The sequence below is a fragment of the Lithobates pipiens genome, unplaced genomic scaffold (assembly GCF_037356315.1).
Source record: "Lithobates pipiens isolate NorthernLeopardFrog02 unplaced genomic scaffold, aLitPip1_a1.2 Scaffold_19, whole genome shotgun sequence".
NCBI lineage: Eukaryota > Metazoa > Chordata > Amphibia > Anura > Ranidae > Lithobates > Lithobates pipiens.
The window spans coordinates 166330297-166349021 of record NW_027507764.1 but is presented as its reverse complement, the minus strand read 5'-3'; the positions used below and the strand labels follow the sequence as shown (position 1 = coordinate 166349021).

Here is an 18725-nt window from a genome sequence, read left to right as displayed (position 1 = left end):
CTTGAGCAGTGTATTCTGATGGAAGAGAAGTGTTCCTGCTGTCAGAGTACAAAGGCGCAGCAGGGGGATTCCCCATCCACCGTAATTGTATGGATGCGGAAATCATGCTGATTGAATAATAAAAAAAAAAAATACTATCTGTGGGCTGCTTTATATATCCTAATGCTGCAGGGGAGGTGGAGTAGGAGATGGGTTGAATATGGATAGTGCATGTAAAGGTGCTTACATCCTAACAAGTTTGTCTCAGGGTTACTGCTATATATGCAGAATGGCTGATCTCTTAAACTAGACAGCCAGAATATAATGCTATTGACAGCTACGTTATAGCATGCTTGTACAGGATGGATGGTCACAAATGAACACTAAATTCTTCACAATGCTTTTGCATTTGCAGCTTTGTAACCCCACAAGCAGATTTTTATTTGTGAAAGGCTTGTTTTTTTGTTTTTTTTTAATTGGATGTAAGTTGTGTTTTGTAGACAATTTGGCAAAGGAAGATGAGAGTTTTGCGTGATGCTCATAACGTTACAAGTGCAGTAATATGGCTGCAATTACCGTAAATAAAGCTTTAATGAAGTTGGTCATTTATATTCTGAATGACATCATATGTGTGGCCTTTTTATTTTTTTAGCATATAGATAACCAATACCATTCTGTCATCAAGCAATTATTTTCTTCACAAATTGTGATGTGTAAGAGTGATTTTTTTTTGCTCATAAGCTTCCTCCAGGCAAGTTTTTACAGTTTACTAGTTTGTTTAATGGCTTTGTGCAACATTGCAGAAAGATGGATATTTCGCATAGGCTTTAGAAATGGCTAATGCTTTATGAGTTACATTAACTATTTCCTCCACTACATTTGGCAAAGTAGGAGATGCGAAGGCTTGCTAATTAAGAAATGATTTTCTGCAATATGTAAACAGATTTCATCTTTCATTGCTTTTGTTGAGAACAGAACAATTGAGGATAAATGCTGATTACGGTAGATTGCTATAGGTTACTACATTTAAACAATGTTTTTTACCACATCAAATCAATCTAGTTTTGTAGCACTTTATATATTCTTTTGACAATTCCATATTTAGGTATCAACTGTTTGTAAAGCCAAGCAGTACCTTTTAAAGGAATGTTAATAGGACAGTGTTTCAAAAATAATTTTTAATGTTTTTAAATCTGTAGCTTTTATCAAAATAAACCTAGTGGTTCTGCCATGAAGATCCTCATTTGGGAACTTCCTGTTATGAGCAGAAACGGAAAATAAATTAAAGGGACTTTAAGGTGCGACATACCAAGTAACAAAACGTCACTAAAAATGTATTATTTTTTAGAAAATTGAGTTAAAATATTGTGTCCATCGTGACCCTATTCTTATGGTCCTTAATTTCATAGCAGTATTGTGATGAAAAATCAAACATGTTTTGCCCCACTAGGCTTCTTCAGGGGATGTATTTTTTTTTTTCACAATCAAAGGTTTTATTGAAATTAAGATCACGTTTACAGTCAACGTTTGGATACATATATTATTTCAGGCAGTCTGTAAACAATAAAGCATATAAATACATCTCTATGGTGTTCCAATTTAGTCAGTGACTAAGTTGGGGAGAGTGCACGATTGAATACAGTGAGTAGCGTACACTATGTGGGGATATGTGGTGTGGGGGACATGGGGGGAGGGGAGGGGAAGGTGTAGGGGGTAAAAAGGGGGGGGGGGTGTGGGTTGTGATCAGCCCTTTGCTATGGTATCCAACTCCGTTTGTTATAGATGCTCTATGTCAGTCCAAACCTTGCCCCCACCATGTTAAGGATCCAGAGGTGCAGACGGGATTAATCCTTGAGAGCACGAAATTCAGGGGAGAGTGTGAAGGCCAGCCATGGTTGCCATGTTTTGTTAAAGTTTGTGCTATTCTCGTGTTTGGTTGCCACTATCTCCTCCATCTTGTAGATATATTGTACTCTATCTAGCCAGTCTGTAATGGCCGGGGCTTTGGTTGTTTTCCAGTGGATTGGTATTAGTGTTTTAGCAGCCGTGAGTAGGTGTCTGGACAGCGATTTTTTGTAGCGGCATATATTGATGGGTACCAGATTGATCAAGCAAGCCGCCGCATTCAATTCCAAGCGAGTTTCTGTTATATGCTTAACCCAGTATCTGATTGTGTCCCAATAGGTTCGTATTAGTGGACATTCCCACCATATGTGCAGAAAGGTACCTGTGTCTGTATTACATCTCCAGCATGTGTCTGGGAGAGGGAGACCATCTCCTGTTTTTTTTGTGGCGTAATATACCATTGAGCTAGAATTTTATAGGATATTTCCTGATATTTAGAGCTCAAGGAGCACTTGTGTGTCAAAACGCATGCCTTATTCCATTGCTCCTCAGATATGCTGGTCTTGAGATCACGTTCCCACTTTGTTTTGAATTTATTTTTGTCAGCCTGAGACGCTTGAGTTAGCATCGAGTATGCAAGAGAAGTGGTGTTCGTTACTGGTGATCTTTGTAAACATATATGCTCAATCTGAGTTAATGGGAGGCTAAATTGATTTTTGTGTTTGTTGTTGAGCAGGAAGTCCTTTAGCTGGATGTAGAACCAACTTCCAGGAAACAGCTCCCCCACCTCTGCGGCCAGCGTTTCTAACGTCTTAACTCGCGTACCTGACATGCAAGTGTGTACTAAAAAATGTTGTGGCATGTTATGGTGTAGGCCTGGAATGAATTCGGGATTATTCGTGAGTGGGGTCAGGGGACCTGGGTTTGTTGCGATTTTTTGCGACTTTACCAGCGTCTGCCAAACCTGTATTGTGGTTTTGATTAATGGGTGGCCTATAAGTTTGGGCCTTCTGGAGTGGGGCGACCATGGGAGGTATAGGGTGCTGCGTTGTGCCAGATTGCTTTCCAGCTGGACCCAATCTTTATTTAGTCCGTGGCAATGCCAGTCTATCACTCTCGTGATATGGGTAGCCTGGTGGTACTTTTTGAAGTCCGGCAGTCCTATGCCCCCATCTCGCTTAGCCAATGTTAGGCGTCGGAATTGGATCCTAGGTTTCTTATCTGCCCATAGAAATTGTCTTTGGATTTGGCTTAATGTTGTGAAGAAGAGTTCTGGGATTTTTATTGGTAGAGCGTTAAATACGTACAGAAGTTTGGGGAGCACTGTCATCTTTAATATCGAGGCCCTACCAAACCAAGAGAACATTTTTGATTTCCACTTGAGAAGGTCTTTTTTGATCATGGCAAGTAGGGGTTTATAGTTTGTATCGTTTTTCAAGTTCACTAGATAAATTTATGCCCAAGTACTTAAGGGCGCCTCGTTCCCATTTGTAGGGGTGATTGTTTTGTAGATTTTCAAGGATGTTTTGTGGCAGGGTGAGGTTCAGGGCTTCTGATTTTGACTGGTTTATTTTAAAATTAGATATGTACCCGAAGGTTTGAAATACTTTGTGTAGGTTAGGTATCGAGATGTGGGGATTGGTGAGAAAGAGGGATGTATTATCCACTAAAGGTCATGGCACTCCCACGGTTAATCATATATAACTTTGATATATCATCTGAACTATCTGGACTCTGGAGCCATGTGTACAGGATTGTACATGGTTCCCTGAATATCCCTCTGTGAGGATCCTATGACCCTGTGTGGTCATCTTTGGTAATAAACATTTCTGGCCCTTGTATGCTTTCTGTGGCCCAGTGAGTAGCTCAGATTATATATCAAAGTTACAGTATACTGTATATGATTAACCGTGGGAGTGCCATGACGTTTAGCATATAATACATCCCCTGAAGAATCCCAGCAGGGAGAAACATGTCAGGATTTATCATCGCAATAATGTTGTGAAATGAAGGACAATAAGAAATGGGTCATGATTGTATATGGTTTTATATGGACACAATACGTTAATTAAATTTTCTACTAAATAATACATTTTTAATTAAGTTTTGATACTTGGTATGTCTCACCTGAAAAGTCCCGTTAATTCCCTTTCCATTTCTGCTCAGTAACAAGGGATGCAGTGCAATAGCTAAATGACGATTCACCCACATTAATCCATATCTATGAGTTGACAATCCTTTGTCCTTTTCTCCCAATTGCGCTCCTGCGTTATATCGCTGCTATGCACTTTTTCAGTGGAGACTACATTTGGCCATGCTACCATATATTACACAAGAATGAGCCACTGCTGTCACCCTCAGAGATCTCAGAAAATATATGCAGCAAGTACTGGAGCATGTAGGCAGGAAGTGGATGCAAAAGGCTTTCAGGAAATCATTGGTGTTGATATGCAACAAAAAACAAAAAAACAAAAAATAAAAGTATATTATGTACAGCACTTCAGAAAACTAAATGTCATCCAGTTATGGTTTATATCTATGTTAAATATTTTTTTTTATTTGCATAAGGCATATTGGTATCTTTGATGTCTGTACACATATTTTTAATAACTTTCATAACAATATTTTTGTTTTTTTAGGTTTGCGAATGGAAAGACCCTGAACAACTTAAAAAGCTTCTGGATGTAAACATCAGAGATATTGGAGAGCCCCATCAGGAACTTCTGCAACTGTGTCAAAATACTATTAAATACAGTGTCAAAACAAGTAAGAACTGATTTTTTTTTATTCAATTTTATTTTATTTTAATGGACACCATTAGTAAAACCAGAAGTTATACTTTCATAGATAAATAGTGATATTATTGTCTTCTTATGTTTACTTTTAGTAAAATAAATCTGCTCTCTTTGGCTACTATGTGTGAATTGATAGCCCTGTGTAAGCTACAAGTCACTGGAGTCATAGCTTACACGGCTATGGACTCCCCTGTGGCAGGGCTAAATACCCCAGTGCTGTTGCATGAGTTAATGATATGTTCTTTCATACCTGAAAGTACAATGGTGTTTGCTTCAGCTTCTGGTGCTGAATGAAATGGCAAGAAGAGCAAGGAAAGATAGGTAAATACTGTATATACAGTTGCAGTCAAAAGTTTGCATACCCTGGCAGAAATCATGACATTTTGGCATTGAAATTGAAAATATGACGGACCATGCCAAAAAAATAAATTATTTTATTTAAGGCTAGTGATCATATAAAGTAATTAATTATTACATAGTTGTTTGGCTCCTTTTTAAATAATAATGATAACAGAAATCACCTAAATGGCCCTTATCAACAGATTACATCCCCTGGAATGTCTGGCCTTGGTACAGACACAAACAGTGGCACACACAGGTGAAAATAGCAATTAAAGTTTGATTTCCCACATCTGTGGCTTTTTAAATTACAATTAGTGTCTGTGTATAAATAGTAAATGGGTTTGTTAGCGCTCATGTAGATTCACTGAGCAGGCTAGATACTGAGGCATGGGGAGCAGAAAAGAACTGTCAAAAGTCCTGCATAACAAGGTATATAACCTTATAAAGGTAAACAACCTTATAAAGATGGAAAAATATATAAAAAGATATCCAAAGCCTTAAATTTGCCAGTTCAATCACTTATTAAGAAGTAGAAAATTCAGGGATCTTTTGATACCAAGCCAAGGTCAGGTATACCAAGAAAGAATGCAGCCATAACTGCCGGAAAAAATTGTTCAGGATACAAAACAAAACCCACAGGTAACCTCAGGAGAAATACAGGCTGCTCTGGATAAAGACATTGTGGTTGTTTCAAGGAGCACAATATGATGATACTTGAACAAAAATGAGCTGCATTGTCGTGTTGCCAAAAAGAAGACTTTACTGCACCAATGCCACAAAAAAGCCTGATTACAATATGCCGGACAACACCTTGACACACCTTACAGCTTCTGGCAAAATGTAATCTGGAATGACAAGACCAAAATTGATTATTATTGTCACAACTATAAGCGCTAAGTTTGAAGTGAGGTCAACAAGGCCTATAGCGACAAGAATACCATCCCCACTGTGAAGAATGGTGGTGGCCCACTGATGTTTTGGGGGGGCCTAAAGGTTATGGGAATCTTGTGAAAATTGATGGCAAAATGAATGCAGCATGTTATCGAAAACACTGGCATAAAATTTGCTTTCTTCTGCACAAAAGCTATGTGTGGGACACTCTTGGACCTTCCAACTAGATAATGACCGTAAGCATAAGGCCAAACTGACCCTCCAGTGATTACAGCAGAAAAAAATGAAGGTTCTGGACCAGCCATCAGTTTCCTGACCTTTATATCATCAAGTCACTATGGGGGTATCTCAAAGTGCCATTCATGCAAGGCAACAAAACACTTTGCATGACTTGGAAGCATTTTGCCAAGATGAATGGGCAGCTATATCACCTTCAAGAATTCAGGGCCTCATAGACAACTATTACAAAAGACTGCACACTGTCATTGATGCTAAAAGGGGCAAAACACAGCATTAAGAACCAAGGGTATACAGACTTTTGAACAAGGGTCATTTCCATTTAAGCTAAATATGGATCCCAAAGAAACATGTCTTGCCTGTTTTCTTTGTTCTTTGCTCAGTACAGTTACTGTACATACTGTACTGTATATTAACAATTTCCCAAGGGTATGCAAACTTTTGAGCACAAATATATACGGTATATATAAATATATGTATATATATATATATATATATATATATATATATATATATATATATATATATAAATATGCAATACGGAGGGCTAATCCATTCACTGCATCAACCTGTGATCTATTTGTAACCTATGGTAGTCAGACTATTTATTTACATTTTCATTTTTATATATAATTTTTATTTTTTTTACTGAAAAGACCCACAAAGCCATACATTTTCTGAAAGCTCAGGACTGATGGAATAAAAAGATGGTGCTACTGATTTTCCAGGTCCCATGATAGTTGCACAAAAAATGCAATCAAATCATGATTAGCACACAAAAACACAACATAACTTATACAATTCCTATTAAATATATGAGATAAAACTACTGAGTTAATACGTTACAAATATTCGCAAATTTTAAATGTGCCTTTTTGCAAAACAATGACATTTGTAAATTAGAAAATTAAACTGGGCATACATGTAACAAAATTTGACTGGTTCAGCAGAAACTGGATGAATTTAAGTACATGTGTCTGTTCAACATAAGCGGGTGTAAGGACCAGCTTCTGTTGAACGGGCCAGCTAGCAAACCAGCATTTGGGTGCAGCACTGAACAATGTATTCTGATGTGGTTAGTCCCTTCTGTCAGAATACTATAGTGCCACCATGGAATTCCCTGCATCCACATCACTTGTGTGAATGCAGGGATCATTGAGTCTTTTTTCGTGCAACCCACTGGTTGAGCGAAAAAAACATTAATCGTATACCCTGCTTAAAGTGGTTGTAAAGGCTGAAGGTGGTTGTAAAGGCTCGCCCCCTAAGTATTAGGGGGAGAGCTTCCCTAATACTTACCTGAGCTCCATCACGATCCAGTGATTTGCATGAGAGCCATAGCACTCCAAGGACCCTCCCTCCCCATTGGCTAAGGCAGCAATGGGAGCCATTGGCTCCCTGCTGTTGTCTTTTACAGCCTGTGAGCCAATGAGGAGAGAGAGAGGGTGGGGCCAAGTCTCAAATCTGTGTGTAAATGGACATGCAGAGCCACGCCTCTGAAGCAAGCCTGTCCAGGTGTCCCCATTGCAAGCTGCTTACTATGGGGGGCTCTGGCAGGAGTGTCGGCGACAAGATGGTTTGAAAGACATAGTGGGGACTGAAGGTACACGGAGGTAAGGGGAAGCAGTGGAGATTGAAATTGAGATTGAAAAAAGCTCAGGGGGTGCAGAATGCAGGCACACTGCGATGAGTAACAGTTTGGGAAACAGTAGCAGTGGAGCAGTGAAGGGGGTGAGGGGTGAATATTGCTGTTTAAATTAATAGCTCTGCTAATCATAGCTCTTCTTTTACTCAGCAGCATATAGGGACACTTCTGGTATAAGATAATTTCCAATGAATTGACCACAAGCTTAGATCAGCAGGGGATATTTCATGGATGTAAGGCTTACTGACATTCTTGCTCCAACATAAGCCTTATGTCCATGGTGGTGGCACGATCCAGCCAATTGTGAGAAGGTTTAGTTTACAGTATGTTTTCATAAACATTTTTAAGCTCACAATGTAAGTCTGCCATGATCCAGTCAGGATGGAGTTAAAACTGAAAAAACATTATATGTTAACACTACTGTACTGTAAGGGAGGCCACATGAATATCTTCACAGCAGGGGGGTAATTAAACCCTGAGTGTAATACCAACAGATATTAGTTTATGCATCTGCATCTAAATTGCACTGTCCAGGGGTAATATTTTCACTAGGCCAAAACCATTATTCACACTTTCAGATTCATAGTTCATAACCCAGCATGGTTTTGAGTATTTGAAGATTTTTATCACCCAAACCATATGCTATTGGATAGTCCGGGTGGCAACTCCACTTTGAATTCAATGCTATAAAGCTGAAATCAACAATCAAATCTTTGTGAGATCTTAGTGATGCACATGTTCCATCCACATGGCATAGGAGAAATATTTTTCTGTAAGTTTGTGTATTCCTTTTATATCAATTTTGTTTTCTTATATGTGTCTTCCGCTTGTAAATTCTGTTATTTGGAACTTTTTGCAACCATCTCTATACCCTGCCTGGCAAGGGATGTGAAAGTAGTGATATTATCTAAAGAATGCATATATTGAAAAGAATGTGAGTGTTTGCACTAACCCTATAAATTATGTCACCATATCTAGCTAAATTGTAACTGATAGTGAGAATAGCATGTGGCCTGTGAAAGCCTGCATGCCAGTCTGCTCCAAAGCAGAGTCTACTGACTAGGTTTTCTTAAGCAGGGTTCCTCACAAGTCTGTAAGATGTGAGTTGTGGCAGCTTGGGTATTATAGTATGCATGTTGTTTATGGTCATCTCCTGATTGGGGAGTTTTGGGTTCTTGAGATAATTAGCCTGGTCAATTTCTGAGAACAAATGACTGACAGCAATACCTTATGCTTCATAACAGGTGGCACAGTGGTGTAGTGGTTAGCACTCTCACCTAGCAGTAAGAAGGGTCACTGGTTCGAATCCCAACAATGACACTACCTGCCTGGAATTTGCATGTCCTCCCTGTACCTGTGTGAGTTTCCTCCGTTTAACCCTGATTTTCTCCCACAATCCAAGGACATGCTGGTAGGTTAATTGACTTCTGTTCAAAATTGACCCTAGTATATGAATGGGGACCTTGGATTGTAGGCTCCTTGAAGGTAGTGACTGATGTGAGTGTGCAATGTACAGGGATAGGAACAATTGTAGACACTCACTCAGGTTGGACTGGTGTCTTTATTCAACCTTACTGACTATGAAACTATTTGCCCTCATACTTTTGTTGTCTGTGCCACCTTCCATGATAGCTGAGTACAATGAGTTAAAGTTACTTCAGGTGCCTAACAATCTCTGGCTTCAGTGCGTTTCTAAGTGTTTAACGTAGCATAGGTTTCCTTTAAACCATGTTTTTAGTGCACTTGTTCCGCTGGTAGGGTTTTAACTTTAAAAAATCATATAAAACTACCTTTTTGTTTACTTTTTTCGATTAGAAGCGTTAACCAGGTTATACATTGATATGGATACAAATTGAAGTTGATCATGTGCTGACATAAATTCTTAGGCCACCTATACCTGCCGACTCAGCAGGAACTGGCCGAGATTCAAACAGTGAATGGACAGGCTGAAGGTACCAAGTTGATCAAGCCATCAACTTGGGTATAACCAGCCTGCCGGATTCTCTTGTGATTATCGCAAGTGGCTGCTATAACCATTAGCAGTAATCAATGTCTTCTCTGGCAGGAGGGATTCCCACAACAACACTCTGTGTTTTTGGGGGAATCAAGCAAATTTCTTTACTGCAACCCATGGTTGGAAATTTGCTTTGTGTATGGCCGGGCTTAGAAACAAAGATTCCTTAAAGATGCTCCACTGCCTGCAAACTTTGATAGCATTTTCTGTACAATGGCTATTTAACATAATGTAATAGAATACTAAAACATTCAGAGCCCTACAAAAACAAAGTGTTAGGTTTTCTTGAAATTACAATTCTTCCTTGATATTTTATTTTTCCATGCTCCTCCACCACTCCAAAGCTTTATCAAATCTAATGCCAGATACACATGTGGCACTAACTCCCGAAGGAGCTGCCTTCCGCTTCTTCTTATGACACGTCTAGGGGATGTCCCATGGTAGATGACCCAGTAACTTGAGACTGACAATAAATCCAGCTGAATGGATTTTATTTGCAAACTTCAACCATTGAACAGTCTTTAACTTGGGATCAGAGGGTTGGAAAGGAAAGTTCAGGTACTCTCAATGTCAAAGTCCAAAAACGTTAAGGAACTTGCTTACATTGACTGCATCCAGAGAATAGCCATTTGCTGCTGGATGAGCACTCAGGTTGGACAGTCCCTCTCTCACAAGGCCTAGCAGCCAACAAGGTGCTTGCTCAGGAGCAAAATCTTTATCACTGACGTTGTTGCGGAACACGTAGGAAACTAAGCTGTAGAACACTTGTAGGATACCTGGATCTTTCAACCAGCTTAGTGATATCCACAAGTCCGGATTCTCTCGGTTACTTCAGCCTTTCAGGCTCTTGTTAAGAAAACCAAACTCACTCGTGGTAATCTTCTAAAGAGTCCTCCCCTGGAATGCTTGAAGTTCAACCAGAGACGACACTCAACCACCTCAGAATCCTCCTTTAGTTTCCCTGCCTTGGGCTAGCCAGCCCTGAGGCATTCAAGTCAGGTAGATCTGCACCCCAGGCCATATCCTTCCTGGGGGCTAGTCAGGAGGACCAGGACCAAGTACTCAACACTTCATACTGGACCAGAACCCCCGAACCACGTGACGTCCGTGTCTTAAATACCCTCTCCCAGAAGGCACAGTGCCGGGCCACTCCCACTGACCTAGCTCAGAAAGAGAGTAACTAAACGCCTGACTAGACCATAGTTCCATGCCTGCCACCAGGGACGGCCCCCCCCCTGTGGCCAGACTGAACATGTCGCAAGCCCAGCCAGACTGACATAAAAGTCTAATTTAGACAAATAGGCCCAAAGAAAACTGTAGTCTGGGTAAAGTTTTAACTTTGAAAAACATAGCAGGTGCTCTTCAGGAGCCTGCCACTACACACACGATCGGAAATTCCGCCAGCAAAATTCTGATGTGAGCCTTTTGCCTGAAATTCCAACCATGTGTTTGCTCCATCGGACTTTTGCTGGCAGAATTCCCACCAGCAAAAGATTGAGAGCAGGTACTCTATTCTTCCATCGGAAAAAGTTCCTATCGGAAATTCTGTTTGTCTGTATGCAATTCCGATGCACAAAAAAACACGCATACAATTGGACGCATGCTCGGAAGCATTGAACTTAATTTTTTCGGCTTGCCGTAGTGTTGTACATCACCGCGTTCTTGATGGTTGAAAGTTCAGAGAACTTTTGTGTGACCATGTGTATGCAAGCCAAGCTTGAGAGGAATTCTGTCAGAAAAACCATCCAAGATTTTTCCAACGGAAGTTCCACTCGTGTGTACAGGGCATAAGCGTCCAAACTCTGTGTATTCCCCATGGAGTGAACACTGGATTAATGACTTTCTTCCCTCCCTTAAATGACAGTGTTCACTTGTTTACATTCAGGTCCACTTTAAAGAGGACAGCAATGGGAGCCTCCATATTTCTCTAAGGACACATTTACTTTTACTGTAACTGTAGGAATGAACTAAGCTACACTGTACTTACAAACCTATGCATAAAGAAGAAACCTGTAGCTGGCCCTGGATTGTAAGGAACAAAATCAGTTACATTCTTAGTCTTTTCACTTACAACTAGATGGGAACTCTTGCTAAATATTTATGCTCTTTCAGTATTTGGACTCCCACAGACAGAAAAGAGAAACAACTAAAACATTCCCTGTGCCATACTGAAATGTTCCTATGTCACCATTTCTGCTATTTATGGCTTTATTTTGTGTATAAAAAGCTCCAGCATAGAAGATGTATCTTGAAAGTGACAACAGCAGAGCAGGGACTGCGTGGAGCACAAATGTTTTTTATACAGTGTGTCTAGTGTATTTTTTATACTTATCTTCGAATAGAGTAGCCCTTCTTACAAAATCCATTGTTTTTCATGTGGACGATCTAGAATTTTGGGGTTTAATGGATGTCACATCACACTGCTGAAATCCTATACATGAATTTATTTTGCACATATGTTTATTAAACTGAAGAGTGCTGCAGCTTTGCTTTGTACTTCCTTTGAAAGTCAGTCATATTATTATTATTTTTTTTTACATCAGTCCCACTGTGTTTCCACATTTTGCTAAGAAACATGTTTTATTGCTAGCATTGTTCCCTTTTGAGAGACCGGTCCTATTTCCTGCTCCGGTGCCAGTACAGTAAGTGAGGGAACATTTCCCAAGAGGAGGCAACGGCACTCATAAAACCATGGAGGCATCTGTTCCTTTTTTCCTGTCCACTATAGGAACAGAGGGACAATTTCTCAAGAGGAGGCACACATAATGAAAAAAACATGGAGATATCTGTCTTCATTTTCTGTCCCAGTGCCATTACAGGAAGTGAGAGAACATTTTCCAAGTAGAAACAAACCAAAGATTTTAATCATTCGACTTAATCCAAAGTTGTTATGTTTTGATATGATTTGAGTGCCACAAAACATAAGCACAGCATTGTAATTATAGTGTTGTACACAGGAAAAGTACACAAAGTTGAAAACTCTAACTGATCAAGTTGTAAAGTGTATTAAAGTGTATTAACCTTTAGCCAGTTATAGGAACCTCCAACCGTGTAGAGTAGAGGCTCATAAACCTGTGTTTGTAACATATGACGCCTAAACTATGGTTATACAGCAATGCATATATATATATTACAACAATGCATATAAATTATTAAATATTGCATATGATTTGTTCACCTTCATATATCCAATCAACAGTTGGAGGGCTAAGCCTGGCTGTTCCTGGCTGCTGTGTTAAAAAAAAAAATGTTTAACCACTTGCCGACCAGCGCACGACGATGTACGTCAACAGAATGGCACGGGCAGGCAAATGTGCGTACATGTACGTCCCTTTAAATTTGCTGCCCTGCCATCGGGAGCGCGCCGCCGCCGCCGGCGCGCTCCCGCGCTGGTCGGGACCCCCGTGAGTCCGGTCGCGGGACCCGTGGACTCGATCGCCGCAGGCATCCCCGCGATCGTCTCACGGAGCGGCCGAATGGAGAAGTGCCGTTGTAAACAACATTTCTCCATTCTGCCTAGCAACTAGTGACGCTAATCTCTGCTCCATGTGATTGGAGCAGAGATCAGTGTTCACTAAATGAAAGCCCAACCCCCCCACAGTTAGTAACACATCCCTAGGAACACTTAACCCCTACACTGCCACCCACTAGTTAACCCCTTCACTGCCAGTGTCATTTACACAGGAATCACTGCATTTATATAGCAGTGATTACTGTATAAATGACAATGGTCCCAAAAATGTGTCAAAAATGTCCGATGGGTCCCCCACAATGTCACAGTCACAATAAAAAACGCTGATCACCGCCATTACTAGTAAAAAAAAAATAATAAAAAATTATTAATAAAAATGCTATAAAACTATCCCTATTTTGTAAGCGCTATAACTTTTGCGCAAACCAATCAATAATCGCTTATTGTGATTTTTTTTACCAAAAATATGTAGAAGAATATGTATCGGCCTAAACTGAGGGAAAAAATGTTTTTTTATATATTTTTGGGGGATATTTATTATAACAAAAAGTAAAAAATAATGTGTTTTTTTCAAAATTGTCGCTCTATTTTTGTTTATAGCGCAAAAAATAAAAACCGCAGGGGTGATCAAATACCACCAAAAGAAAGCATTTGTGGGAAAAAAAGGACGTCAATTTTGTTTGGGAGCCACGTCGCACAACCGCGCAATTGTCAGTTAAAGCGACGCAGTGCCGAATCGCAAAAAGTGGTCTGGTCTTTGACCAGCAAATTGGTCCGGTCTGAAAGTGGTTAAAGAGTTCAGTAGCTCAAGCTCGGATTAACACTTACAAATGAATGAGTAGGAAGGGTTACTTATACCCATGTCTGTCACAGTCAGGGGTCAGGCTTGAAGACCAATAGCTATATCAGTAGAGAGGCTCCCACTGACCAGCAGGATAATTAAACAAGCAGGTCACCCTAACAGATGGCCAGGGCTTACCCAAGGTGCAGAGTCTAAGCACTAACCAGTTTTCACTAGAGCTGCTGATGGTGGAGACAGGCTTTGCTGCCTGTTAGTATCAGGTTGCAGTCCTCAGGATCACCCCACCAGGAGGTGAGCAAGCTGGGGTCCAGTAGAAGATATAGCAGGTAGCATGCAGGTAGCAAGCACAAGCGTAGTTGTGGGAAAAAGCCAAAAGGTCAGTAACAAGTGGTAGTGGAGATAAAGACAGCTGCGGGTACACAAAGGAGCAAGATATTGGCTGGTGAGAGCACAATACTCTGGAAAACAGGAAGTGCAAAAGCATGGCTTTAATAGGAAGTTCATGGGAGGAGCCAAGGGGTCAAGGTTATTATTATTATAAAACAGGAGTTATATAGCGCCGACAGTTTACGCAGTGCTTTACAACATAAGGGCAAACAGTACAATTACAATATAATTTAATATAGTAGTAATCAGACAGCCTTGCTTGTTTGAGCTTATAATCTAAGAGGGAGGGTCAAAATATACAAAAGGTAATAGCTACATGGGGTGGGTTGATGGGGAAAATAAATATAAGGTTCAAGAGGAACATGGCAAGAAAGTCCAAAGGATTAGACAGGGCTGTGCAGCATCTCAGATGACTCAGCAAGAAGAAACACTCCTGGACACAGCAGAGGTTGTGGGTTCAGATCCTGGTTCTGACATTCTCCCTGCCTTCTGTATGGCTGTATGGTGTTTCAATTAGAGAGAGAAACTGATCACCTTCTGATTTACCAGTGTGGATAATGCTCATCTATGGTCTAGGGCAGGGATCCTCAAACTACGGCCCTCCAGCTGTTACGAAACTACACATCCCATGAGGCATTGTAAAACTCTGATATTCACAGGCATGACTAGGCATGATGGGAATTGTAGTTCCTGAACAACTGGAGGGCCATAGTTTGAAGACACATGGTCTAGGGTCTATGTATAAAAAAATTGCCATACAGATGTCAAGTGCCACAAATGATCACTGTATTGTTTGAAATATGATTATTTACTATGGTCATCAGGTACACTGAGTGTCCATAATGCATTTTTTGTGATATATTTCAGGAAAATACTGCATTATGACCATTAAATGAAGCTGACGATCATAGGGGATAATTATATTACAAACAATATGGGGGAAAATTATGTTTGATATAATAGAAATCAGGGCTTTTTTCTCAGAGAAAGGGTGGTGGAACTCACCCTCCATCCCCTGGCCACGCCCCTACCCACCCCTAGGACTGCCCCCTAGAACCAGGAACAGGGATGCAAGTAAAATTTTGGGGGTGCTATAAAAGTAATTGTATGGAATTAAATGAAAAGCAATGCAATAAAATGTGCAAAAAAATTGGAATACTTACAAAAGTAAGCTCAGAGACATTCCCAGATGTGTATCACAGAGATATTCCCAAATGTGCAGCACAGAGACATTCCTAAATGTGCAGCAGAGAAAGACATTCCCAAATGTGCAGCAAAGAGACATTCCCAAATGTGCAGCACAGAGGCATTCCTAAATGTGCAGCAAAGACATTCCCAAATGTGCAGCAGAGAGAAACATTCCAAAATGTGCAGCAGAGAGAGACATTCCAAAATGTGCAGCAGAGAGAGACATTCCCAAATGTGCAGCAGAGAGACTGCCCAGCAAAGAGACGAGACCGCCCAGATCAGTGCAGCAAAGAGACCGCTCAACTTAGTCCAGCAAAAAGACTGCCCAGTAAAGAGACTGCCCAGCTTAGGCCTGTGACTCACATGGACCAAAGCATGCACCCCCATATATTGAGCAAAGAGACATTCCCAAATGTGCAGCAATTCCCAGCAAAGAGACCACCCAGCTTAGTCCAGCAAAGAGACCGCCAGCAAAAAAGCCACCCAGCATAGTCCAGCAAAGAGATCTCTCAGCCCAGCAAAGAGACTGTCAGCAAAAAGACCACCAAACTTAGTCCAGCAAAGAGACTGCCCAGCAAAGAGACTGCCCAGCAAAGCGACCGCCCAACTTAGTCCAGCAAAAAGACTGCCCAGCAAAGAGACCGACCAGATTAGTCCAGCAAAAAAGACTGCACAGTAAAGAGACTGCCCACCAAAGAGACTGCCCAGGAAAGAGACTGTCCAGCAAAGAGTGCCCAGCAAAGAGACCGCCAAGGAAATTGCCTGCTCAGGAAAGAGAGTGCCCAGCAAACAGTACCCAAGGAAAGAAACTGCACAGCAAAGAGTGCCCAAGGAAAGAGAGTGCCCAGCAAACAGTGCCCGGGAAAAGAGACTGCCCAGCAAAGAATGCCCAGGGAAAGAGAGTGCCCAACCCAGTCAGCAGACCACACAGCACAACCCCATTGAGCATGATTTTTTTTAACACCACACTTGGGGATAGTGTGGAGGTGAAGGAAGACCGCCTGACAGGCTACTTACTGCCACTATCCACATCCGACACACAGTGCCAAACCGATCTCCCGCACAGCACTGAGGGGCGGGGCAGAGCTGTGGAGTACAGATCACTCCACCCTCCATTCTCACAAGCTCCGTTCCATCCCTCAGGGTAGTGCGCAGCAGGTGGAGGAGCAATCACGGGACTACACAACTGTACGGAGGTTTATCTGTGTTCCCTCCGCGGGAGGCAGGGGGCGCAGGCTATACAGATTAGAATTTTACAGACAGAATGCCTGAAATAAGTGTCGGAATGCAGTTCAGTTCCAGATAAAAAGCCCTGATAGAAATTAAACTTTATGTTAATCCAAGCTACCTAGGTAGCCCTACCCTTCCCATCCATTAGGACATCTTTTTCTGGTTTATTTGTGAAGTTGTGAATTTTGTTTCTGGTCTCCCTCAACTTTTGCTGATAGATACTGTATATAATTTGTAGCATGCACTGTATTTTTTCACCTTAATTTCTGATGTATTTCTTTTGAAACTTTAGAAACAAAAGTACAATATTGCAAAGTGAATAACATATTTTCCTTTAGTATATCCACCCCAATAATTTTGTATGTAAAATTACGACTGATCTATTGAACTCTAAGCAAAGTAGATATGAATAGTCTGGAAACTATGTCAAAAGTAACATAGAGCTGCACCTTCTAGCTGAAAATTTGAGCATAAATTATTAGAAGGCAATTTCTTTTTATTTTTCCAACTAAAAATAAAACATCTTTTTTTGCATTTTCACAGTAGTTCTGACCATACTAAAAACAATATTGACGAAATCTCTAAACATTAGCTTTAAACACTTTCTTACAATATTTGCTGTTAGTTTCTATGTCAGGTGTACACATTCTTATCTTACTTTCTTTAACCACTCTACCACCTGTTTGCTTTGTTTTAGCTTTCAAGGAGGGAGTTTCCATTTACACAATATCTTACACAAATGCACATTAGAGAAATGTTCGTCCCTCAGCTTAAAAGACTTCTTTTTAACGCTGCCCCTGAAGCAATGACAGGCTTTATTAACTTCACTAATGAGATGGGGCTATGTTCTTACAGAAGAAAATTAATCTGTCGCATAGAAACCGTGCAAAATAAATTGAAGAATGTTGCGAGTGTTACTATTTGACTTTTGTGTGGCTGATAATCATCGAGTTTACTTCTTCCTTGTGTATCATTGACTAATGGTGAATGTCATAGAATCCTGCAGGAATTCTATTTAGAAAAAAATAACAGTATAATGTCACTTGGGCAACAAAAAAAAGCAAATACCAGGAAAGCAATTGAATGCACACCAGAAATACATTTAATATTTTACTCTGTAATGGATTTTTAACCACTTCAATACCCGTCACTTATACACCTTCCTGCCCAGGACATTTTTCAGCATTTAGCACTGTCGCACTTTGAATGACAATTGTGCAGTCATGCTACACTGTACCCAAACTACATTTTTATAATTTTCTTCCCACAAATAGAGCTTCCTTTTGTTGGTATTTAATCACCACTGCGTTTTTTATTTTTTGCTAAACAAACTAAAAAAGACACAATTTTTGAAAAAATAAGTTTTCCTTTGTTTCTGTTATAAAATTTTGTTTTCTCCTTAACTCAGTGTTTCTCAATTCCAGTCCTCATGGCCCACTAACAGGTCATGTTTTCAGGCTTTCCATTATTTTGCACAGGTGATTTGATCAGTTTCACTGCCTTAGTAATTACCCCAGCTGTTTCATCTGAGGGAAATCCTGAAAACATGACCTGTTAGTGGGCCATGAGGACTGGAATTGAGAAACACTGCCTTAACTGATGAGGCTGCACTACTGATCTCTGATGAGGTGGCACTGATGGGCACTGATTAGGTGGCACTGATATGCACTGATGAGGTGGCACTAATATGTAGAATTAATGGGCACTGATATGCAGCACTGATGGGCACCGATAGGCAGCACTGATAGGTGGCACTGATGGGAAATTATTGGCGACATAATAGGTGGCACTGATAGACGGCACTGATGGTTATTGATGGGCACTGATAGGTGGGACTGATGGGTACTGGTGAGCACTGATAGGTGGCACTGATAGGCAGCACTGATGAGGAGGTACTGACA

The 18725-nt window shown here is 40.6% G+C and overlaps 1 protein-coding gene across 1 annotated transcript in view; it reads left to right on the top strand.

Moving 5' to 3' along the window:
• The window catches only part of GADL1 (glutamate decarboxylase like 1), a 386628-nt gene that overhangs the window by 100516 nt on the left and 267387 nt on the right, over positions 1-18725 (top strand). The window contains exon 3 of the mRNA XM_077491458.1: positions 4464-4590. Within this exon, the coding sequence (XP_077347584.1) occupies positions 4464-4590 (127 nt within the window). The remainder of the gene's footprint in view (positions 1-4463; positions 4591-18725) is intronic.